This window comes from Ciconia boyciana, chromosome 3 (genome assembly GCF_034638445.1).
Source record: "Ciconia boyciana chromosome 3, ASM3463844v1, whole genome shotgun sequence".
Lineage (NCBI taxonomy): Eukaryota > Metazoa > Chordata > Aves > Ciconiiformes > Ciconiidae > Ciconia > Ciconia boyciana.
Genome location: NC_132936.1, coordinates 104,494,945 through 104,521,809, shown reverse-complemented (window position 1 = coordinate 104,521,809; position 26,865 = coordinate 104,494,945). Strand labels below are relative to the sequence as shown.

Here is a 26,865-nt window from a genome sequence, read left to right as displayed (position 1 = left end):
TTGCATGTCACCTACAGCACTGAAAAAAACCACAGAGCTGACTCCCAAATTTCTTGTTCCCTTAGGTATTTTGAAGGAATTCAGGCTGAAATGAAAATTAACTGTTCTGCTACCAACTCGTTCTGTTCTGCTGTTGATGGTGCTGAAAGGAATTAGAGGTGTGGAAGCAGTCCTAGTTTGCTTGTCCCACGAAGGGACATGGGAATTGTGTGCATCTTTAACCGACTCTGTTAAATCAGAGATCTAAGCTTGTAAGCGCAGTACAGATACATACAGTGCATGCACATTCACTAACACAGCAGGATCCACACTGACACAGACCTGAAGAAAAACCAAGAAAGTAGCGCAAAGTATTACACAACTCTAATAGACTAAACTTGTTGGGTTTGTCATCATTTGTTATTTCTCATTATCTCTGTGATGCATAAACCAGAATTCAAGGTACAGATTATTTTTCTACTTTCTCTAAAGAACAGTACCGCTTCTGTGGGACACAATTTTAAATACATTCAATTTCAAAATTTAAATTTGGCTTACCATAAAAAAGGATTTACATAAAACTGATTTACATGACAGTAATTACTTACATTTTCAACATCCGTGCACAGCAGTGAATGAGAACTTAAATCAAGGACTTGTAGTTGGAGTCGTGCTGCTTCCAGCTCCAAAGACAGATTCTCCGTTTGTTTTCTTTCTGCTGCCAGTTTGCACTCCATCTCCATAGTCATGTTATTCAGTTTGTGCTGCCATTCTTCCTTGTCAGATAGATTTTGCTGTTTGAGATGATCTATTTCTTTTCTTTCAGAAAGTATAACTTTTCTCAGCTCTTGTATTTCTTCATTTTTCATACTCTCTTGAATGTGAAATTGGTCTTCGAGCACCTTGATGGCCTTCTCATATGTCTGACACAGCATCTGAAGTTCTTCAATTCTACTCTCAAGGTTAGATTTTCTAGGAGTAACGCTCCTGGGCTCTCTAACAGAGTCCAATTTGTGATCATAATGATAGTTTTCAACCAAAACTCTTGTTGCAACTTCTGGATTTATTTCTGCAGAACTGTCCGGCTGATTCATTTCCTCTGCCCATTTGGACATACCACTGTTACAAGAATCAACCACCTCACTTAATTCTATAAAACAGGGGCTTTCAAAAAGATCCGAGGAAGAAGCCACGGACTTAGTTTCATCTAATTTAGACAGCGTGTCATTTTGGCTAGAAGATTGTGGCACTCTCACTGAATCTACATGAGCATTGCTCAGACTTGTCGACAGTGCAGAATTTTCTGCCTTCAGTATTTCAATACAAGACTGTAGCTCAGATATCTTTGAGCTCATACTGCAGTGTTGTTCATATAATTTTATATGTTCATTCTGGAAAGACAAAAGTTTCTCTCTTACTTCAGCAAAGCATATTTTAACTTCTTTGCTGGACAATTTTAAATCTTCGTAGTCAGAACTGGGTCCAGTACTGCATTCTTTAAGTCTGAAGGACATTTCCTTATTATCAAAATACATTCTCAGATCACTGTTATTACTTTGATCCATAAGTTCATCTGGAAAAATAGCTTTCTCCGCTTTTAAATTTTTATCTGCATTCATTATGTTCTCTTTCTCCTCTACCACTTTATTAATACCTGTGATGCCATTGTTTTTTGAGTCTTTAAATCCAGAGGCTAATACAATGTTCTCACTCTGCAACTTCTCACACATTTTCTCGAGTTCACTCAGATTGTTTATCGTTACCTGCAAAGAGGATGCTAGCAAGACCGATGAATAACTTTTATCCATTCCTCTTTTGCCACAATTCTGGGAAACACTATCATAATTACACTCCAATGAGTGGCCATCTTCATCTAATACTGCAAGCAGAGAATCGGAAGTTTTCAATTCTTTAACAGACAGTAGTTCTTGCTGCAGTCTCTCTTTCTCTCTCACACTTTTCTCTAGTTCTACTTCCACGCTTTTTAAAGCGGTCTCCAGTTGCATCACTTCTAACCTGTAGTTCTCTAGGGAGAGTTCTCTGTCCTCAAAATCCATTTGAAGAAGCTCAAGTTTAACTTGGTATTTATTCAGCTCAGCATGCTTTTCTTCCATGGACTTCCTCAACTGTTCTGAATGGAGTCTCCATTCACAACTAACATCACACATTAGACTTTCACTTTTTGTTTCTAGTTCCTTCCCCAATTGCTCCTTGTCTTGAAATACAATACCACATTTCTCTGGCATTGTATTTTGTGTTGCCCTGACATTTAACATTTCCTGTCCTAAACAGTCAAGCTCTGTAGAAGGCACATGTTGGATATTGGAAAATTCTGACTGCAGTTGCTGAAGTTCTTGAACCAAATCCTTTTTTATTTCTTCTGAGGCTATTAGCTTACGTAAGATATCTTTATTCTCACTAAATACCTGTTTCTCTTGCTCTAATTTTGCTTTCTTTTCCTCAAATTCAATTGTCTGCTCTCTCAGAATGCTCATCATGTTTGCATTTTCTTCTTCCACCGATTTATACTTTGCTTGCAAAACTTCAAGCTCTGTTTTGATTTCTTCAGTTCTTGATTCAATATGTTGTCTTTCCTCCTTGTGTTTTCCAGCCATGTCAGAAATGATTTCTTCTCTTTCCTTTAAACTATCAGAAATATTTTTATTTGCTTCGAGTAAAGTTATTTGTTCTTTCTCTAAAGCTCTGCTTAAATCCCTAAGGGCTGCATTTTCTTCAGTAAGTTCCTCAATTTTTTTGCTATATGAGCAAATCATTGAAGACATGTCCTCCTTCTCCGAATCCCATATTCCAGACATGAGCTTCAGCTGTCTTAGTGAATCCTCAAGCACTTTATTATTGATCTTTAAATCCTGAAGCTCAGCTTGCTGGTTTTCTAATCTTTCATTCAGAGTTTGCAGTTGCATGTCCTTTTCCTCAAGAATAGCTAAAGTTTTTTCAACTAATTTCTGACGTGCTGAAATATCCACTTGCAAGTTACTAATGTGCTGTTTAGTTTCTGTCACGAAGCTTTCATGCATCTGTTCTACATTAAATAATCTTTCTTCATACTGCTGTTGCTGATTTGAATTCATCTGCTTTTGAGCCACTAAGGAAAACTCAAGAGAAGAGATGTGATCTTGTAAAATGGACAGATCCTTAGTTTTTCCTGCTTCTAGAAGAGGTCTTGCACATCTGTGATCCTCAGCAATGGAGTTATTTGCTGCAAGTTGCATATTATCTACAGCAGTTTTATCCTGACCACTTTGTAAATTAACTTCTCCATCTTCTGTCATTTCTGAGGTATCTTTTCCTTTTACAAGACAACAGATTTTTTCATATTCACCAAGCAGGTCATGATAACATTGCTCCCTTTGCAGTCCTTCACTTGCTGCTGACTGTAACTTTTCTTCTAGTTCACCAACTTGGTTGGTAAGCTGGAATATTTTACAGGACATATTTTCTATCTCTTTACAGTACTGTTTATCAGAACATTCTGCTTTCCACTGAAGTTCATCAAAAGCTTTTTTTTGTTCTTCTAATTCTGCACTTTGACATTCCAGCATGTTTTTAAGTTCTCTAATCTCTGTGCTTTTCCTGTCACTTTCAGTTTCCATCATTCTGAGTTTCTCACTATGCTCATGATTTTTGATTTGCTGACTTTGAAGGGAACTCTCCAACTCATTAATATTAGTCAGCATACCTTGCTTTTCAGATTTAAGTTTATTTATAAGATGATCATTTTCATTTTTCCATTGAGAAAAAGCAGTAGCCTCTTTTTGCAATTCTTCACATTCTCTCTGCTTTAATCCAAGGAGCCTCTGCAAAGCTTCTAATTGCTCCTCCATTTTACTTATTTTACAGTTTTGTTCTTTAATATGATTATCTTTTTCCTTGAGCAGGTCTTGGGTAGAATCTTGTTGCTTTTCCATGTCAGCTAAAGCTATTTTCAGCTTCTCCAGAGAAAGGGAGCTCTCTTGCTTTTCAAATTTCTCTTCCAGTAACTTTAGCTCTGCTTCCTGAAAAGTATTCTTAGCTGTAAAAGAAAACACCATCAAATCTTTGCCGGTCAATACTGGCAATTCTACTGATAATTTTCTAGATGAAATGTTATGATTTACTATTTTCAATTTGCATTCTAGTGCAAAGCATTACTCTCAAGTTATATCACTGGATAAAGGATTGTTGATATCACCTTAGGCTATCAGACACTATGTACTCATAGACATTGTCAACTTTCCACTCTGCAGTCTGATACAACTCTGCACTCCAAGCTGGTCAGTCCTTACTTCTCAGGCATAACTACCTGTTGTTTCTGTGTCTCACTTTCACCAAATTTTTATATGAAGTGGCACTGCCTTTTTTTTTTTGGACAGGTCTCATTCCAGTATGACCTTCTTGTGGGTCAGTCTTATGCTCAGTTTCTGCCAAAGAATGTCTAATTCTACACAGTCATTTTCCAAGTTGTCATCATTGTTTCCCTGCCTTGATAGGAACAGACTAAGAACCACCAAGGATAAGTACAGGACAGGGGAAGGCATTACGTTCCACTAGGTAGCTGGTAAAGGCTGCAAATTTTCTATACGATCAAAGGCAAATCATCAGTTGAAAGGCAATTAAAAGTTTGGTCATTAATTTTAAGGAGAACAGAATCAAATTCAAAAGCTTCCTTTTGAAATCTTACATGAAGTTTGATGGATGCACAGAAACGAGTGGGATGCACAGAAATGCGTGGGAATCTATCCCCCTTTTTCAGTCAGATCCAGCAGAACTACAAGGTATATTTCAACTCAATTCCTGAAAAACTGTGTTCTCAATTAGAAACAAACACTGCAAGCAAGACTCAACTATCGGTGGTTATGCAACGTTTTCCTACCTTTTTTTTAAAAAACAAACAAAAAACCAACCAACTCTGTGAAACACATAAAAGAATTACAAAACAAAACTTTTCTGGTTTAAATACATTCTATGGAATTCAGTTTGCTGATAAGTTCAGTGCACTTTGATTAATTTCAAAATTGTGTATCTTCAAGAACTGTATATCTTCATAGACAAAAATTCATTTCCATTTAGGAAAAAATGTTGGTTAAAAACACTAATCATATCCCACAGTGGAAACCTTTTTACTTAATTCACAATGAAACTTACAGGATTCCAGGAAACATACATCATTAAACATGCAACAGGAGTTCTGCAAATTTAAATATCTAACTCACTTTTCATCTCTTCTGCAAAATTCTGGCTCTGCTTTAGAGACTGCTTGATGGTATTTAGCTCTTCTTCAAGTTGGTGGATCTCTTGCAATTTTTTTTCAAGTTGACAGTCAAGAAGGTTTTTCTCCTGCTTCACTTCCTAAAACAAAACCAAATAAGACCATATTTCATGTGAATTGCCAAGAATATCAAAGAATTCAGTTCATTTAAATCAAAAGAAAGATATTCCATTAAGTCCTATTAAGGCTTTGGGCAGCTATGCCTAGGTTCCTAAGCACTGCTTGGGAACATAAGCTGAACTATTCTTAACTAGTTGACAGCATCTGAGAGATGCTGTCAGTTGACATAGTTAGCATGCCCCTTGTTTGCATAGAGCAAACAGCTCCACATGACCTGTTCCAAACAGATCGAGACAGGACAAGACATACCCTACAAAATCTGAGTTGATGAAGTTAGGCTACTTTCCCAAAGCAACAACAGAAACAAATCCCTGCAATGGCATCAAAATTAACAAGAAATTTATAGATCAGATTTTACCTATCATCTCATGTAGGGACACGTTCTCTTTCCACTGAACATCATCATCATGGCAACACTGGTCAAATTTTATTTAGAAGTGCTTACTCTTTCAGAGGGTTGTTTTGCCATCGAGAGTATTTTCTTCCAAATAAATTGAATTTAAAAAAACCAAAACAAAACACAAACAATACTATGTAACTACATTGCATCTAGGAAGCCAAATAAAAGTTCTTTTAAGGAAACTAATCCTTTTTCTCCAAACTCCTGTGCTGCTGGACAACAGATGGCATGGAACTGGCATGGCCCAATTGGAAACAGGCCATCAATTATTCATCCATTTACTGCTAGCAGATGGGCAGCAATTCACAAAAGGCAAGCTCAAGAAATGGAAAGGTCTGGATGAAAAAAATTAAAAGCTTGCTGGTGTGGCAGGCTTGGTTTTGCAACAATATGAATAAATCACCCTCAGAACATGATTAAAATTATCACTGTCACTAACAGTTACCTTCCCTTCTACTCATAGCCTTCCCTACCCACAGTTTAAAAAAAAAAATCCAGTCACATATAAGTTTCAGTGAAGAAAGTTTTCTAGTAATCTTAACAATAATTTTACAAAGAAGTACAAATGTTCAAACTTCTTGCATTCAAAGCACCATATGCAGATGCAATACAAGAACACAAACTAAACAAGCTTGTTAATTAGAAAATCTAGGGTGATCTACAGAAAGAAAATCAGACAAGTTTAAGAAATTAAAATGGCTGAAAGGTCCAATTATTTTGATTTGGTGCAAACATTCCCAATAAGCAGCACTCAGCAAAACCCAGGAACCCATAATTTAATGGACTAAGTACCTGATAGTAACTAGCCATTTACACTTTCCAAAGCTATAAGCAAAATAGTCAATTTGGTTTCAATCCAGTTATTGATTCTACTTGTACATTGTATTACTCAAGTTAGCCATTCTGCAATTGTCCCTTGAAAAAGCAAAAACCAAACCAAAGCAAACTCCAGAACCTATATACAGGTAGTACTATTATTCTGGAGAAACTCTTCACAGGGCAGGCTTATGAGCAGTTTAGGGACTGACTGACCAATTTTTCCAAGACTAGTTATGGGCTTGCTTGCACCATCAAAATGTAAACCATGTGCTAAGATGCCAGAACTGATATGCTATTGAGGTATCACCATTGCAAAGCTTAGTAGTCCTTAGACTAAGCATATCCTGTATGCCTCACAAGTTTATCTGTTTTGCAACTTTTTTGTAACACCAGTCTTATACAGTAAGGACCAAACACAGCAGTGGATTAACCAGAAGAAAACAACTGTATTCTCCACTGGGTAGTGAGACCATTAGTGTAAGACCGCAATAATTTCCCTTTAATAAAGGAAAAGAAATTCCAATCTCACTCTTGTTTTCTTTTGCTATAAACACAATCTACTGTCAACAAAGCCTCCAAGACTTTGAAACAATTTGATGTAATTTTTTGCATTATACTTATTTATGAGAGTGAGGAAGACAGGCCATGCCCTAAGTTCTGCTGACATATACCATGCCTTCTCATGTGCAAGTCTTAAGATAGAGAGCTGTAGTGTTACTGATCTCTTCAAGTATTACAATCTCCCCCACATTAAGCTTCTTTATAAATTTATTGGTCACATTCTAATACAACATCACTGTCACCAGCTGGTCAATTGTCTGACCAAGACAAACAAATATGAAGAAAAAAATCTGACTATAGTTACAGCCTAGTAAGATGGATACAAGACCGGTAGATAAAATGAAGCACTCAGAAGAATTTGCAGGGGAAAAAAAGGTATTTCCACAAATTAGATGCTCTCTGACAATGGGATCTCAAAAAAACTGTATCAAATCTAACCTCACTCCTTAATTTCAAAGCCAGAAAGGGCATGAGCCCACAATATCTGATATAAACTATCTTTCGTTTTTTTGTGTAAAAATATGAAAGATTACATTAAGAATGTGCAGAAGCTTGATGGAAGGCTTGATGGAAGCTTTCCTCCTCTGGGATACATTGGAAGAACAAAAATTATCTTGATTAGCTTTACCACTGGAAGGCACCAGTTACATTTATTTACTAAATAGGTTTCAAGAACCACTATCTGGCATCGAGGCCAAGTGGCACAGAACAGCCCATATCTGTACCACTAAAGTCTTCTATCTTCCAAAACAGGTGGCTCTAACCAAACCGCCTGCTGGGAATGGTCCCAGGCTCATGCGAAGTCCCAAACTGTGCCTGGGAATTGTATGAAAGAGTACTAGTCAGCTGGGCCAAAGCCATGTGAAGTGCTGTTCTAACAATTAACAGTATAAATAGTCACATTCCAATAGCTGGGAATGTTCCCAGACATTGTAATCTACCAGCATGAATGTACCTAAAGTTTCACAATATACTAAGGCTGTACTAATGTTTGTACTGATCTGAACAAAACCCACTATTTTACTTTAAATTTGTTCACAGAATTTTGACAGGTAAATTTTTGGCAGAAATTATGCCAGATTATTTTATATCTGCTCATGACAACAAACAACAAGTAAAATAAGAGTGTTTAAATAAAACAAACTGTGACATGGATTACATAGGTATTGAACTCTCTTTCTTTTTTACTTCTGCTTATCAAAATAAGGATAAAATTTGCATTGAGAGGTCTCTAGTGACACAACTGTAACAATTTCAAGTGTAGCTGCTCGAACTGCCAGCAAAGCAAAATAATATAACTGAGAAGACAAAGGAGACATTAAAGTGAAAAGATTTCTGCATGTGTGAATATGAGGTAGTATGGCAGGATCCAAAGAATTCTCTGAAATTATCTTCATTTGGGGGAAAGTTTTTACAGCAGTGTATATTTGTTGGACTGTGTTTCTTCTAAAAAAGATGCCTTTTTTTAAAAAAAAAGAGGATCTAGTAAGTCTTTGTACAAAATCACTGAGCTTGGCAGTGTGCATCAAAGCAGTAGTCAATGATTCCAGAATTTACTTCTAAAATCAGGCAAGCATTGATACATTTTTATTTCAGGACCAAAAGCAAGAATCTCTTGAAACAAAAACCTATTTTTGATAAAAGATAAGTCCAACGTGAACTAGAACCGTATCAGCAGCATTACAGCAATGAATCCTAACCACCCAGCCAATTGCACAAATTGCATTAATCTACATGACATTAGCAAAGACCTCATTTTGTGTTACAACTAAGATACGTTATTAAGATAATCCATAAATGTGTTTAAAGATTGCTTATGTGAGTAAATGCTTGACAGTATTAGTGTTTACAGATTGCACATTTATGCTATTAATTCTATCAACTACTCCTCTGCATTGGTTACCTCAAAGCTTCTTGTCAAATCAGTTTCCTTAGCCCAGGCTGATAATAAAGCCTGCTCTGCTCTGCACAGCTTCTGGGTGAGATCACTGGTATCATGTTCCAAGCATTGTTTCACTGCCGTTACCTGTAAGAATGTTGAAAATCGACATTGTATTCATAGGCATATATAATTTTTTTTAAAAACTCCCATTCTTGAACACCAACATTCTATTACAAAATAAAACTACATTATTTTATCCCACCATGAACCCAAGGTTGCTTTACTGTGGTTTAGAAAATAGCTGCTTATTGCCTTTGCACTCCTTTGCCTCTGACCAGAAAGATGCTGTGTCTCAAAAATACATATGTTTCTGGACTGTCTGAAATTGGATTAATACATCCAACTTCCAGCTACATCACCACAATGATACCGGTAGGATACAACTGAGATTGGGAATGTAATAGCCTTTTTGCTAAGCTATAAGAATCAGAAAGTTAGGATCATAACTGGACTTACTGATCCATTGACACAGATTTTATAAAAACTGAAGAGGTTTTAGCTCTTTCAAAGTAGTCCCACAATGCTCCAGATCAAAAAGGAAGGAAATGCCATTATGAGGTCAAAAAAGGAAAAAAAAAGTCTATTCTGAGGTCATTAGGCAATAAATTAGCTTTCCTGGGGAAAGAACTAAAAGGCACCCATTTTTCTCTCTATGAAATCAATTTCTTCAATAAGCATATACAAAAGAATATGCATATAAAGAAACCTCCATGAAAAATATTTGACTGAATGTATTCCCATGGCTATATTTCTAAAATAAAACAAGCCTGCAAGAAAGCTGTTGTCAGCTTTCAAAATGCTGTTTCAGTTCAGCCTGCCTGCTAATGGGGCTTCTCAATATAACTTTCAAAAACTTGTGGCCCTTTTTAGAAATTCAATTAGCTCTGCTGCTTTATAGCTGCTCTCAAGAGTTTTTTGAGGCTTTTAAACATTCCTCTTTTCTGGTCACCCACTCTTCAGGCTTGTGCTGCTTTCTAACTTCCTTAAAATTGTGGGTTTTGTGACAACTAATGTGTTCTAATAGCTAGTTGCTGCCAACGCTGTGGAAGACCTCCTTCGTACTGATGTTCCTCCTTACACAAGCCCTGACACTCATCTGATTTTGTGGAGAACCATTTCAGGGAGTTAAAATGATAGCAAACACTTGTGCCTATGTACACATATGCTAGTTTATATAATTTTTTCTTTGCTCTTTTAGCTCCTGTATCAGCTCTCTGCAGGGTCACATGAGGGGTAGCACTGCTAAAAAAAGAAGTACCAGAAGTGCATAGCCAGGGTGTATGAAATGGGGCTGTTGTTCCAAAGGGCAACTACCCATTGATCAGTTTAGCTCTGTCATCAAACTGCACCTCCGCATGTTTTCTGTGCAAGGTGTCTCTTGTGATCAGCCTTAGCTGCTCCTCTCTCAAGCAGATTTATTTTATCTGCACTGTTCTTCTGCATTCATATCTCCTTCCCTGTGGGAAGTAGACTAGCCCCAAACTTTTAAAAGCCTGTAATTCACATTTAAATACACAGTATTTCAGTGAGAAATGGTAAATACAAAACACCTAATACAAACTGTACAAAACATTAATACAAGTACCCACATTAATTATACTTTGCTTTATGTATAATTAAATTAAGGCAGTACTGCTGAGACAACTAAATACCAGCTCTAGTAGAAGATTTTAATATAAAAAAGCCTACTTTGTCAAATTCTGCCTGCAGAGCATTGAAGTCATTTTTGGCTTGCTGTAGCTCCTGATTCAGTTTGTTTCTTATCTGGTTGCACTGCTGATCCATCGTTTGTAAGGAACGCTGCTGACAAGAGAGTTCCTAGAAAAGTGGTATAGTAGCAAAGAAATAAACACATAACTGCAACAAGTCTCTATTTTGGTTACTGGAGCAATAACAACTGGTTTTCATTAGCAGATACTGTCTGCTCAGAGACACTTGTCTTACACAGTGAGCAACAGTTTAAAAACAATTTTGATGCATGCTGCAAATGTCACATGGGCAAGAATGGCCCTAACCTGATTTATGTCATTTGCTTAAAAACTCCATTACAGCACATTCCTATCACAGAAAAGGGGAAAAGAATTAATCTAAAACTAGTGAAAGTAATGGTATTAAAATTCTTCATCTTAAAGATAAGTTTCATACAAGAATTACATTTCACTACAAGTGGACAAATTCATCTCTGCTATTATTTACTTACCATAATATAGGGTTGATTTTTTTTTCTAGGAAAATTTTAAAATAGTCTTAGAATAATACCTAGCATGGGACTGAGCAACAAGATGATCTTACAAGAGCAGTCATGAAAACTGCACAAAAAATAGCGTTCCCAAAACAGACTTCCTGAAATCTGTAGAAGGACAATACATTTTGTGTGGATCTTACAACATGCCACGTAGGCATCCATTAGGATAAACAGCTGTACTTGTCACTTCTCATGAGGCCTTTGGACCTTGTAGTTTTGATTCTGCACAGATTTCAGAGATTTATTAGGATGTAAAACAGTAAGAGGTGTGAGGGTAATAAAAAGCAATGAAGGAAAAAAACAGGATATTTATCAGCAATAATCACTATGCAAAAGTTGCAATATGCTCCACTATCAAATTCTAAGATCCTTGCGAAGGGGAAAAGGCAATAAAACTCTTGTGCTTCTCTTATTGGTTTTAGAGTATAGGTGTAGTCATTTCATACAGGCAAGCTGCTTCACTAAAAGACACAGTACCATACTGTCACCAGTGAAACAAAACAAAATAAAAGAAAGAAAAAACACAACAACAACAAAAAAACACCAGAAGAAAAGAAATGTTCACATTGAAGGAACTAGAGCTGACATATTCTGCAATGTGGCTCTGGCTCCCAGGTGTATGAACCCCCTACACACAAGTCAGTGTATTTTAGTCAGTCATATCTGTGAAATAATACCAGCACTCCTTACATGCTGCTTGAGAGCAAAAACAGCACAAGAGGTTCAAGCACCTCCTACACCAATAAGACGGACAGTAAACAAACAGCTCTTCTTTATCAGGGAAAGTATGGATGAGTGTGGAACTCTCAAACAGAAAACCCGGAAAGATCAATATTAATATATGTGCGTGTGTTTTTATATATGCACATATAAATATCTATATTTATATATAAAATTTAGCATTTTTCTACATAGAACCCAATATAGATAAGTCTGCAACTGCATTCCCACACAAGAAGGTGACAGAACGACAGAAGCACTATACAATTTAGAAAGGAAAGGTGTGACACCAGCTGGGTGTCACAGTAACTGGCACTAGTAACTAATGCTGAGTAAAGTACATATTAGCTCCAAAGAGCTCTTCTGCCAACCTCTGGTCAGGAGCATTTCCTGAGCTCATGCAAGGAGGCCCTTTGGACCCTAGTGCACTCCTTATTAATGAAAGGATGAATTCAATATCATTATGTCCCAAAGCATTCCAATAATTATTTCTAAAGCTGATGGACTGAAAAGACCCTGCTAAGTCCTACGTGTTACAGTATAAGAGAGAAACTGCAGAAAACCTTTCTTTCTTTAGGTGAATGCTCAAAACAAAAGAAGTGCTTTCTCTAGTTTTAGATGTCAAAAAATTAGTTATGCACACCTAAGCTAGAAGTGGAGGCTCCTTCCATTACCAGCAGGCAAACACCCAGCTCCAGAGTGAAGACCCACATCTAAGGTGTCTGGAATAACCTGCCTTCTGAAGGTGCCTCTGTCTCTGCAGAGTAAAGTAGAAGCCTAAGTAACAAGCTTAGACTGACACCTAGATTTCAGATATCTGAATTAAGGTGATATGAATCTCACCTTTCCAATTTGAAGCTTGGATGGAAACAGTTAAACAAAAATTCGAGAAAGAACGTTATGCCCTGATACAAGTGCAACTCTGAAACTAGCCTGTGTTACCGTCTCAGAACAAGGCCTGGAGCTTCTCAGGCCTTTCTGAAAGTTAATGAAATGCATTCCTGGATCTCACCTGCCTTCTAGAAACAGAAATGTAATAAGGAACACACCAGCAAGGCTTTACAGGATGAAATTCAGTAGGACCAGCACCAGTATCTAGGTTTCACAGAAGGTAAGAATCCCTCCCTGAGGAAAATGCACAGATCAGAATTTCCACAATATTACACAAATTTGGATGCCAGAATGTGTAAAACAGAACCTTTAAATTGGACTTGACAGACAAATATTATAAATAAATGAACATTAAACAAACTTCATAAAAGCCTATAAAAGCTCACAAATCACAAACGTTATGGAAAAAAGAGAGAGGGTTCTTCACAGTTAACGGCCTTGCTGAACAACCTAGAATGACAGTGTGCGATTTATGTATTATTCTTATGAAGGTCTTTTTGTTTCTAACTAAAAATTAATTTTGCTTCACGGGAGGCGTTCCTGTGCCTGGCACCTAAACTGCTTGACATCCAAGCTATCAGCTATTGAGACAAGCTGTAGCAACAAACAACCCATGTGGAAGATGACGTGCTGCTTCTCTGAAAGAATGTCTCAGAAATACCATATTCTTAAATGATCCCACTGAATAGAGTACCAGTGCCCAAGGGGCATGCATCAGGCATAGCAGAGCCAGTATGGACTGGGTTTGTAAGGAAAAAACATGACAGAAGGTTCATGGGCCTTCAACTCATCTTTTGATGAATACGACTGCTATATTTGAATCTTTCAACAGCATTTTTTTCATGCTACAACTATTCACATACAAAGATCAGTTGTTCTTATTTACCACTTCTAGACAAGGTTCAGTATCTCTTTGAGATCCTGGGTTAGCATCTAGACTAACAGACTTTGTGAAACCACTTTTTCATTCAAGAGCATTGGTAGCAGCACTATTCATTGGCCACTCCAGCAGAATTCCTCTGCCAATTATTTTATCTGTCTGGATATACCTTGGAGAAAACATTTCAGGTTAAACATTTGACACAACAGCAGTCTTCAGGGTAATGCCCTGAATGCCAATCCCCAAAGCAAACTTAAAATGCCCATCTGAAATGGCACTATCACTTCCAAATCTGCATCTTGGATTTCCTAACACTGATTACTAAGCTTAAAAAGAAAAATACAAAGTTTAGACCTAATACAAATCAGTGTTAATGCTAAACATAACTTCAGTCCAGAGAAGTTCCTGGGAAACTGCTATATTTTGTCTCTCTGCAAGAGCTGGCATGAAGGAAACTAAAGACAGCTATGCTAATCCCATATTTTACCATCTTCTGAGCATGAACAAAAATTAGAATAGAGATATAATCCTAAAGAAATTATTTTCTTGTGTGAGAGATGCATGAAAAATTAACTCAGATTCCACAGAAATAACTGAGTCAGTTATTAAGTTTCAACTCGCATATACATAATTCTGTGAACAATGAAGTCTAGTTTCTCATGGATTTGTATCGCAATTGGGTCTCTCGCACATACTCTCTATTGTTGAGTGAATACTAACATAATTCTGCATGTCTCCAACAGCCTCTCCCCTCTGTTGGGATGTTTGTTTTCAGTTTTTCAATTACCTTTGCAACTTTTACCTGTCAAATGTGATTGCAATTAACTGAAAAGCAGATACAAAAATAAGCCATGTGTGTATTTAATCTCCTTAGGAAGACAAAATTAAAAAGTTCTTTTTGCCTTACCTGTTGGTATTCCTTTTCCTTTGCCTTTATTTTCTGTTCTAAAGACTGACGAGCACTCTCAGCATTTTGTCTTTGGCAATTCAGTTCTTCTGACAATCTTTTCACCTTTTGCTCCATCATTTGGACCTATAATAATTTAGTTATCAATCACAAGTGTTAAAAACGCAAGTGACATTTTATTTAAATTCATATGCATTCTTATGAAAAGACTGATTTCACCTACTACAATTGTTCTAGCATTCATATAACCTACAGCATAACTTTAGCTGGTACCATATAAATTCCTAGCAATCCAAAGTACTAAATCCATACTTGCTTATGTTAGTGATAATACGTATATACTTTTATACATATAGTTAGGTGTGTGTGTATACATATATATACATATATGTGTATAAACACAAAAACATCTTCAGAAAATCAGTCTTTGACAGTCTACAGAGATGTACTGTATCTGACACTAAAAACAGATTATATTTTTGGTACCTTAGGTTGCTATGTACTAACAAATGACCGCTAACTGCTACACAACGACATTTTTAGACTGAAAATAACTGGATATTCCACTGAATTTCAGAGTGATTCAGCACATTGATTTGGATGGGGGGGGGGGTTGGGGGGGGGGCGCAAGGCAACTATCTTAGTCTACTTCAACAACAAAAGAGTGGTTTTCACAATTTAAACTTTAATTAAAAAAAAAAAAACAGTAGCCTATGTTCTACGTTAACCTCCACATTAAGACTATGTCAGCTTGTTATCTAGTTTAGTTTAATTATGTTAATATTACATTACCTAAGAGAATGAAGCAATATCCACCTAACTCCCTGAACAGAAAAATGCATTTTTATTCCAAAAAACAATCCGTTAATGCCAAATATGTACAATTTTTTTTTTTGAGGGTGTAAGAAAAATGGCAAAGGGTGAATGGGACTGTTTTCTTTTCCAGCAACAAGGACTGTTTAATGAGTTAGTGAAACAATAGTCCATCTGTGTCATAAGAAAATAAGAAGCAGGTAGTATTGGGATGTCTGGTTATTAGGCACAGACTGCAGAGATCATGCACTCCTGTAAGATCACATGGAAACTTGCCTGCAGAGGGGCTGCAGACCTCACAAGATGTGAAAATACTTGATAACACAGAGGAGGTGCTGTGGTCAAGGTCTGTGAATAGTACCAGCAACAGAGAAGTGCACAAGGCGTGTACCAAAATTAAATTCAGGCTACAAGGCAGGAAACTAAAACCCAGAATCTCAATGCAGTTCTACATCCAAAGCCTGGGGGACAGGTAGACATCCAATTTCAGTGCGAGAAGGAAGAAACAGAACAGAAAGGAGCAACTTTCAGACGGCAGGACCAAAGGAACCTTCTGGGACAAGATGCTGCGCTGCTCCTTAAGGATGGGCTTCACCTCAATTCAAATGGGGCCAGTCAGTCCTACTTCTTCTCATCCTTCCCCAGGCATGCTCCCAGCTATAGAACCTTGCCCCTTCCCTTGTGCTGGATTTAATGCCTCTGATTCTTTAGTGAAACAATTCAGCTCTCTTAAACCCGTAGAAAATTAACAAGGCAAAATTAAATATGTAATATGCTAATCATTTAGGAAGTTGAATCAAGTCATTTGGGGAATAAGGTAAATGAAAAGAGACTTTTTCAGAGGAAGTGAGCAGTTAGGTTGGGTCAGCTGTCTTCCCACAAACTCACCATGATGCCAGCACCTTTACGTAGTCAATGGACTGTGTCAAGAATATGATTTTACCTTATACCCAGCCAAGACGTCCCCTAAACTAGTGACTCACAGAGCTAGCAATAGCTGAATGTTGCGCTCTCTCTCAAAAGGCAGACTGATTAATCCTCAACATGCAAAGGTTTATTTTTTAAGGACCAATACAGAAGTTGTGGGAAACAGCAGTTTTCCAATACACTTAGGTAGCATGTAGAAACTTGCTGATAAAAACGGATAACAATTATTATACCCTGAGAAGATACACACAGAAACGTCTTTTTTCCTGTCCTGTAGATGAATCCAGAGTAGTAGAAAAAAAGTAAAAAGATAGATGGAAATATGAAGATTCAAGGAATTATATCTGTGCACTACTTTCAAATTTGTCAAATGCTGTGAAAAAGGACTTTAGGAAGGCAATGCAACTTCATTAATCAAGAAAAAGAGAAAGCTTCTTACTTGTTATCTTCTACAGTTGAACTAAATGATTTTAAACACTGGCATTCTCTTCTTCTTTGCATGATTATGAGCAAAAATCTGAACCATTTCACATTTTTATATGTATGTATTTAAATACACTGTAAATTCTTGACTAAGCAAATTGTACTATCCTATTATGTTTTTTACTATGAATCCAAACTCCTTAGGATTAGGTTGTGAAATCCCATTTAGAAGCTACATACATTTGCAATCTTGCACGGCATGATTTCCTAGATTTTATATTACACAAGTAATTTACAATCCAAAGACTATGCCCCCACAACATCCTGTAGTATAAGCAACAGATACTGATCTTCAGTCAAAGTTGCATGACAGTCTATTTAAGGTCAGAACTTGCCACCAGATGTCATTGTTGCTCTATGCAACTTGATCAGAAAATATTTTTCAGAATTCCAGTCAATCTTGCCTGAGGATGAAAAATATTTCTTCAGGTGGTATAAGAACCTTCCAGAAAATGGGTGACTGCTTATGAGTATTTAGATTTTTACAGGTAATACACAAACTAACATATACTTCTCAAAACTCGATCCTCAGCAAATGCTCAAGAAACTTATCTGAGAACCTTGGTTCTTACTAAAATGGCTGAAAACTGACACACATTAATACTGGGAATGAATTGTAAGGACAGTCAGATGATGTATGATGCAACATTTTACCTGTGTGTTAGCTTGATCAAGTTGTGTTCTCATTTGAGTCAGTTTATCTCTGGTTTTGTTCAGAACTTTATCTTTCTCTGTTAATTCCAACTTCATTCTGTCCAGCTGCAGTTCAGTCTCTTGATGTTTATTCATATGGGATTTCTTCACTTTTTCTTGAGCTTGCAGTTGTTGTTCTAGGTCCTTAACAGTGGAATTTAACTCTGAATTTTAAAAACAGTGAAGATTAAGGATACTTTCTGCTTTGAAAGGTATGTCTTCCAGGTATTCAAATTTCCAAGTGTCTACACATTCTAAAATATTTGGTATGTTTGATAACAACCCAAGTTCCTGACACAGGCAGACACTCTGTAAAACATTCAGCAAGCTAAAACAAAAGTTTCAACTCTCTTCTACTACTACATCAATGACAAACTATCAAGACCAAGAGACAGCTAAATCAATAATTTCCACTTCATAATATATGAGAACACAGCAAAATGCAAGGTCAGGCAGAAATGCTGCAAAGGCAAAGACAATTTCTTTCTTTGCTGGTTTGTTTTTGTTTGGTTGGTTTTGTTGTTTTTAAACACACAGAACCATGTCACTTGACATATCTGTTTTAATTTTTTTATTTTTAAAAGGAAAGATTATCCACTACAAACATTTGTTTGGGGCAACTGTAAGCCTCTGCTTCCAATAGGCTTTTCAGCTATTGGGCATCTGTAAATACAGTATTTTATATTTTAATCTCTTTCCCGTTCCAAAGCAGCATACATAAAAAGTGAAACCAAGTGATCTTGTCACAATATATATCAGTAAGAGTTTACCTTCCAATATCCCAACATAATTTTTTTCTAAATAGTAGAAAACATTAGTCAGCTACAGGGAGTGTTATCCAGAATTACTATTATCTGGTAATTCTTTTTGTTAAAACAACCCCTGTCTTCCTGATGCTGAATTTATATGGCTTCCAAGTTGAAAATGCTGCCTAGATTGACATTTTACGTGTAGGTATTTGAATAAACAGTTGGGAGAGTACAGGAATTTGTAAAACAGTCCTACAAGAAACAGTTAGTGGAAAAGCTGGTCCAAATAGTAGGCTTAAGTAAATGTTCACCAAATCCACAACAAATCCACTATTTGCTCTTTTCCAACTATCAGATATCAGGAATGAATATTTCTTCATGCCAATATGCACAATACAAGATCATATCTTGCTTTTTCATTGTACTTTTCACATCACACTTCATTCTGCTTCTAGTAACATCCGTTATGGACCAACTCAGTTATGCATTAAGCACGTTCAATCAATTAATTTTTAACACAGGTATTGCTCAGCCATCAATCTCAAGAATCATGCAAAATTAAGGAAGCAATAGAATTGAATTTAACAGTGAGAAGTAATGAAATCCTGAAGAGTTTTTTAACTCTGTCTTAAGAGAATTGCTCCATGAGCAATGAAATTATTGGAGAAGGCCACTTTCCTTTTATATGATGTCCCCTACCCACCCCAAAAATACAAACTCCTCCCTTCTAACTCTCACACCCCTTATGTAAAAGATACCACAGCTTGTGGATAATCTCTGTGTACTGGCTGATCATTGAAAATACACACATGAGCAGCCAACTGGGCTAGCTGCCAAAGGCAACAACAGGTATCTTTCTCTTTTCCTCACTAAAGCACTAGTTTCAATACCTCTCTTCTGTCTACACACCAGCTTTCATGAAACCATATAGGACACTGCCTCTGGGTTTTAAAGAAATATACCAGATACCTTGGTTCTGTGCTCTTAGCTGCATCATGAGTGAAGAATTACAATTCTCAGCAAAGCTGTTGTCGAACTCGTTCTTCTCTGATATTACACTAGAATTTGTTTCTTTTTCCCATGGAAAAGAGGATGTTGTAGAACTTCGCCTTGCAGGTGTTTCTTGATTTCTAGATGGTGTCTTTTCTTGTTGCCATGAAAACACAGATGAGGAAGCCTGCTGCCGAGCAATCTCCCTGTGACTCAAAGAGCTTTGAGGATGAGGCTGATTTATTTTCTGTGTCCAAGAAAAAAAGGTTCTACCTTTACACAGTTCCAAATCCAACATATAACAAAATAATTAATGTATTAATAAGTAGATAATAGGTCATGGTCATTTCACATTTTTGTAACATCGCATCATCCACCAGTGCAAACCACTGATTCATATAATTATTTTTTATACTACATAAATTAAATAACTTTAGCCCAAGTATCCAAGAATAGCTGATACTTATAAACACAAACCAGCATCTCCAAAAAAGTAGTTCGATCTGTGTTCTTTATAAGTAACATACCCAGATTTTTGTGTTTTTCAAGAGAGACCCCATAATTTACCTCCTACATTTTTCAAAATCTAAGCCTACATTTTTACAGGCAAGTGCTGACACAAGTAAGCTGCAAGAAATATAGAAGTCTAGACTAACATATCAGATATTTGACCCACATTTAGTTCTTCTGGACAAACAGAGGTAAATCCAGAACAGACTTATTTATTTAAACTTATTCACACAGAATATCCTCAAATTGCAATAATAAAATATGCCAGGTACTAGCTTTCAACCTCTTCCTACAGAAAAATTAAACGGAGACAAAATACTAGGTGTTTTTTTCTCCTTAAGTGAAAAAAAAAAAAAAAAACCCACAGAAAAAAAAAAAACACAAAACCCAAACCAACCCAAAAATCCCCTCAAACAGTAAAGCCCTTTTGTATTTTTTAACTGGATTTTCAAATGCCTCTCTTTTTTTTTTTTTTAACTAAAGCCCTAAACCATGCAATACAAAGTGTGACTTCTCCTTCCAACCAGAGAATATGTTATTATGTAGGAACAGCTGTGCTAAGACCAGAAATTTATATAGTCCAGAATGCTGTGTCTAATCCTGTAAAGTAACTTGTTTACAGATAAAGAACATAAAAACCTAACCACGCATATAGTAATCATTCCCCTTATGTCATTTAAATTTACAGAGTTTCTGAGACAAAACCCAGGAAATTTAGGGGAATTAATAATAATTTTTACTGAAATACTTTACATGTACTTTTTCTTTTGGATCTGTTTGCATTTTGGCCTTTTACAATACTCTGTGACGAAGAGTTCAGCCATTTAACACAGTACAGTGTAATAAAATAGTTTTTGTTCTGAGCCTGCAGAGCTGGTACTGTAATTATGCCTTATGAAAAGTAGGAAAATGACCACTCCCCGTTTCCTCTCTTGATCCTTACTCATCTTTGTACGATCCACTTCTACCATATCTGTTTGGAGATGAGACGAACAGAATTTGCAAGGGATACTCAAGATGTGAGAGCCATTTGGCTACATATGGGCAAAGAATATTTTCTCATTAGTTCTTAATTATTTTCCTAAAAAATTATTTTTCATCATTGCTGAACACAATACTGAAGTTTTCAGAGAACTAGCCACAATAATTACTGAATTGCTTCCTGCAATAATTTCATTAAATTTGGAGCCTGAATGTACTGCATATGCATTGTTCAGATTATGTTTTCCAGATGCATTACTTCACTTTTTTTTTTTACACTGAATTTTACTTACCATCTTAATTATTGCAATTATTTGTCATTACAAAATACTATGTGGTCTTCAACGATATCATTAGTTATGGTCTTCATCCATAACAAGATCTTCTTCAGATCACTAATGAATATGCTGAATAGCACAGTTCTCCTTTACCAATCCTGTTGATCATTCCCCAGCTGTAAAAACTGACCATTTATTGCCACTGCCCTCAATCTTTACCTTTAAATTCACAAGAAGAACTCCCCCTTATTAAAATTGTTTTGTTTTTTCAGTGTTTTGTGGCTATCCAACGACATTATAGTAAGTCATACTTAACTCACACATTCTCTGATTTATTCTTAAAAAACCAAAAACTCTGAAAATATGTGAGGCATTATTTCCCTTTACAAATAAACAGTTGATCTTTTGTCCATACACAATACCTACATATGCATCAATAAACATATTGCTTTAAGTTTCTAACCATTTGCCCAGGACAAAAAGTTGGCCTGACCAAACTACATTTCCAGGAATCAGCACTGTAAGCTTTTTTAAAAAATGGCATCATCCTTGTCACCTCCCAGTGTCAAGAGAAGAATGAAGCAAGTTGCACATCACAGTGATTCCGCAGTCCCACGCTGCAGTGCCCTTTCAATTCATGGGTAAATATTATCGGTATCTGGTGACTTTTTTAAATTAATATTCATTTTAGCAATCTATTCTAAGACTCCTGACTTTTCAATTTGAGGCTGTGCCACAGATTCAACCCCAATAAAGAAAGGCTCTGATACAGAACACTTTTTAAGTTTTTAGATAGTAAATACCAAATAAAAAAAAAATATTTCAGCTTTTCTGCAATGGCCCTTTTTTCCTTGAGGGCTTTCACATCTTAGTCATCTATTGGCCTCCGAGATTCCCTAATACAGTTGCTACTACTTATATGTTTGAAAAATTTACTAGTTTTTATTTGCTAGGCAAGTTATTTCTCATAATATTTTCAAGGCTATTTTATTATCCTATCATATTTAACTTGGCAAAACTGACACTGTTTTCTCTTGTCCTTGCTTGCATGAGACTTCCAGTTTTTGAAGGATGTGTTCTCATTTCTAATGTCCTTCTTTCCTTTGCTATTCAATTATGCTGGCTTTTCTGGATTCTCCAAGATTACTTCTGAATGGCAGTACACACAGATTAATTTTTTTTTTTTTAAATGATACTTTAAGTGATGTAGAATATATTTCACTGGTTTTCCACTCCCTTTTCCAAGCTCACTCAGTAGTTACTTTCTTAGATATCACACACACCATTCTCAAGAGATATTTACCTTAACCTGCATGGTTCTCAGTTCTAATTCTAGCTTTCTTCTTTCTTGTACTTCTTTCTTGTATTTTTCTTCTAGTTCTTCAAACTTTGAATCTACAAAGACATGATGAATACTTCTTCATAATCTAACTCAGTACATAGGTAATCTTTTCTAGCCTATTGCTATCACAAGAATGACAAAAATGGACAGCTATCAGAAGTGTCAGATCACGAGGAAGAAACAACTGTATATACAATATGTTCAGTAATTTAGGACCTCAAAAATACAGTGGTGGAATATCTGGAACTTGACATTAGAATGAAAACACAACTGTTAAAAGTAAGGATCCAATGCCAGAATTTTATTTTTTTTATCTCTCTCTAAAAAAATATGTGTATATATATAAACATATATACATGTTAAAAAATATATATAACATAGAAGTGTTACATTATATATACACATACATATAGATTATATACTTTTTTTTTTTAAGTTTTCCTACCAGCAGCCCAATAGCATTAATATTTCTAAGAAGTGACCAGAAAACAAGGCTGGATCTTTTCCTTGAGTTCCTTTCAAATGCAATAGGAATTGGACAAAGAATTTATTTAGGATTCTTCCACTGAAATCGTAAGAGGAGCATATTAGTCCGAAACAAAAGTCTTGCTTCCCTTTTCTTGAATTTGTATATAATTCTACAATTCTCTTAGGAAAATTCTAGGACTAGAATGCTTTGTAGCATTCTAGGGAGCAGTTGAGGGAGGCAGTTCTCCCCCTCTACACCGCACTGGTGCAGCCCCATGTCGAGTACTGTGTGCAGTTTTGGGCACCTCGATATAAGGAGGACATCAAACTATTCCGGTGTGTCCAGAGGAGGGTGACCAAGATGGTGGAAGACCTCGAGGGCAAGACTTAAAAGGAACAGCTGAGGTCACTCGGTTTGCTGAGCTTGGAAAAGAGAAGGCTGAGGGGGGACCTCATCGCAGGCTACAACTTCCTCAAGAGGGGCAGTGGAGTGGGAGGTGCTGATCTCTCTCTGGTGACCCATGATAGGACACGAGGAGATGGAATGAAGCTGCATTGGGGGAAGTTCAGATTGGACATTAGGAAAAGGTTCTTCACTGAGAGGGTGGTTGGTCACTGGAACAGGCTCCCCAGGCAAGTGGTCACAGCACCAAGCCTGTCAGAGTTCAAGGAGCGTCTGGATGACACTCTTAGTCATATGATTTCATTTTAGGTAGTCCTGTGAGGAGCAGGGAGTTGGACTCAATGATCCTTATGGGTCCCTATATCCAGCTTGAGGTATTCTATGATCTTAAGATTCCAGCTTCCAAAGAAAAAACCTCCCCAGCAATACCATTTTAAATACAGTTATTTAAATCATTTTAATCTAATCCCCATTTCAGGAGTGCCACGTTTAGTGGAATGCTTGACATTGCCACTACTGTACCCCTTTTCAGATATGTATAAAGAAATTAAAAGGAACATGAGTGCAAGAAAGTATCTCAGATTTCCCATCAGAGTAAGATTGAGATACCAAACTCATAGAATATTTGTTCACAGCAAAGAAAGAGGTAAACAGCATGCGTATTATTGAACCCATCAAAGTTTTTCAGCATAGACAGCATAAGGGTGTCTGGCTACAGAACAGTTCTCTGTTAAGGAAACTTCCTTTTGCTTTTCCAGTTCATTCATATATTTTAAATCTATTTGATGTTACTAATTTGAAGATAGAAGTGATGCTTTGAAATGGACACAGTGCATAAATTGTGCAGATTATCATGCACAATAATAGTCTAAATAAAAATCAATTTTCTAAAGAAATAACACATATGACTGTTGATTGAACTTTAGTTAAAATACCTGTGGTACATGAAGGAAGAATTTTGCTCTTTACTACACAAAGGGAAGAGCTGACACTAGGAACAGGCATTCAAAAAATTGCTGCAGTCTGTTGATGAATATTTCTATTACTATTCCATGTCCATCGATGTAATGCTGAAAAGATGTAATATTTGCAATAAGTGTGCAATCTGCACTAATAATTTTTAAACTTGGAACCTATGGTGCTATGAATTAGACACTCTCATAACAAGCTATATAATAGGGACGAGGCAACTCAGTACAAGTGTAATGTTCCAAATACTCCTCCACCTTCCAAGAAAACTGACAGTTAGCTATTTGTGCTAGATGAAGAAAAAATAATTTACCATTATGACTTTGAACTGGTGTTAAAGGAGCAGTAAAACTTTTCTGTGGAGTGCCACTGAATGATAAGTCTCCTGTAATTGATGTTTGCTGACTTCTCTCAAGCTCACATTTGTATCTGTTTAGGAAAGAAACAGCAGCAGAAATTAGTAATGGAAACTAAAAGGTTAATTATCTATTTTTAAGAGCCTGACATACACAAATAAATTATATGATTCTAAGAACTTAGTTTAAAGATCAAGTCAAGATACGTCCACTGAAAATTTTTAGGTAGTATAAACACAGAAATATGAAGAATACTTTTTATTTGGAGTTTCAACACATTTAATCAATTACATAGGATTGAAAGCTAAAAACCAAAACCAAACCAACCAACCCAAAGTCAGTTAGAAAATAAGTTAGAACTGCTTAAGATCTAACTGTATGAGGTTGTAGTCCAGCTAAACACACCCAAATCACTGTAAACACTGATAATACAAGACTCTTACTCTTCAGTAAGAATCTTTATGGTAGAAAACATACTACTTTTATTCTATGTTCTGATATTGCACACTTTGAGAAACCTATGCATATACCTCATGAAAATGGAAGGGAATACCCTCCACCTGACACCCAACATTGTATTTTTCATGTGTACCATTTACATTGCTACCCAAAACATCACAGCAGACTATGCATTCCAGTGACTTTTGTGAGCATGAAGAGTTACAAGCTCATCCAATGAAACCAGATAACTAGTTTGGAGGTTATACAGCAACTTCTGTCCTGCCCAGTGAGCACAGGTTGATAAGACAATGGTTCCAGGCTGCAGCCCATCACATTAGTAACTCCACAACTTGCCTTTCCATTTCCCCCTCCCTTTTATAGCACAACACCAAGAACTCCTCTCCCAGTGGATTGTCAGTTGCTATGAAGTGGTAAATGATCAGTTATCAGCATAAAACAAAACAGAACCAAATACAAAACCAGTTGCCAAGATGAAGCTACATGTAATAACTGATGACCTTCTGTAGTGGACAACTATTCAGAGTAATATAATGGGAAGGAGAGAATTCAGTAAACTGGACTTAATTTTGGGAATGGGTAAGTGGAACACATATCCTTCGCCCACAACATCTCTGGCCAAACATTTGAGAACAGATCCAGAAAACATAAGCGTGGTTCTATCAACCCTGTTCAATCTCACTAGATTCTTCTTTGACAGATCTCAGCAACTCCTTACACAAAGCTGGTGTTTCTACATGCCATAAATTGTTTTGTTGAAATTTAGAATCTTCTCACAGCAGTCAAATACTTCAACTATCTTTAGTTTTCCCAAGGCGGGGAGGGAGGGATAGGGCACAAAGAGGAAAGACAGAAAGACCAACACAACTTCCTTATTTGCTTCTATTAGGACATGTATGAGGCATACCATCCAAAAGTTAAAGGAAGGAGACATACTTCAGGCCGTGGAAAAAAAAAAAAAAACCACAACCACACCAAACCATTAAGAAACCTGGTATCACAGACTCACCCCCCTCTGTGACAGTATTTCTGCATTACTAGTACTAGCACAACAGTTTATTGCCTTATGGACACACACAAAGTTTCAGAAAGACTTTTATTCAAGAATGGAGGGTGCTTCTAGCGTGAGAGCAAGTTTAACAGATGACAACATTCACTTCACTATGGGCAACTGTTCCATTTGTGCAGCACCCTCACATGAAGGATTTTACATGTGTCTGCGTTACAGAAGATTATTTTATTGTACGAATTGCATTCCACCTCTACAGACAGTAGACACATACTGTCTCAGTAATAACCATATTTACAAGTTGAGGTGTTATAAATTAGGCACTTTACCAAAGCAACTGGATTCAGTGATTCAGTCAGAGCACCATTGCCTGTGGCAGCCTCCTCTTCCACTCCAATAGATGTTCATGCCTCCTTCTTCCACTGGTCAGATTTTATTGATAGACTTGAGCTTACAGACTGAATTGTCCATGCACTTCCCTTGCAACTCCAAGCTCTTTGCAGGTTACTTTTGCAAAGTGACTCAGTTGTACTGGCTTGCTTTTTTTTTTTTTCTGATGTTTAAAAATCACAGAATGAATGGCTCCCTTTTCACACGACACTGCAGAATTCCCTCAAATTCAACAGGAACTATAGGTGCTAACTGCTTCAAGTGGCACACAGATTTATGTAGAAGCCTGTATATGCATTGTGTATGTAAAAA

At 36.6% G+C, this 26,865-nt stretch overlaps 1 protein-coding gene across 3 annotated transcripts in view; it reads right to left on the bottom strand.

Annotated features, from left to right (window-relative positions):
- The window catches only part of CENPF (centromere protein F), a 44,414-nt gene that overhangs the window by 14,419 nt on the left and 3,130 nt on the right, over positions 1-26,865 (bottom strand). For 2 of the 3 annotated variants that reach the window (XM_072856935.1, XM_072856937.1), the window contains exons 4-12: positions 24,653-24,768; positions 22,461-22,552; positions 19,368-19,635; positions 17,611-17,813; positions 14,734-14,859; positions 10,780-10,908; positions 9,052-9,174; positions 5,193-5,328; positions 588-4,012 (exon numbers count right to left, since the gene is read on the bottom strand). In XM_072856935.1, the coding sequence (XP_072713036.1) occupies positions 588-4,012; positions 5,193-5,328; positions 9,052-9,174; positions 10,780-10,908; positions 14,734-14,859; positions 17,611-17,813; positions 19,368-19,635; positions 22,461-22,552; positions 24,653-24,768 (4,618 nt within the window). The remainder of the gene's footprint in view (positions 1-587; positions 4,013-5,192; positions 5,329-9,051; positions 9,175-10,779; positions 10,909-14,733; positions 14,860-17,610; positions 17,814-19,367; positions 19,636-22,460; positions 22,553-24,652; positions 24,769-26,865) is intronic. The other variant, XM_072856936.1, reaches the window with a different exon arrangement.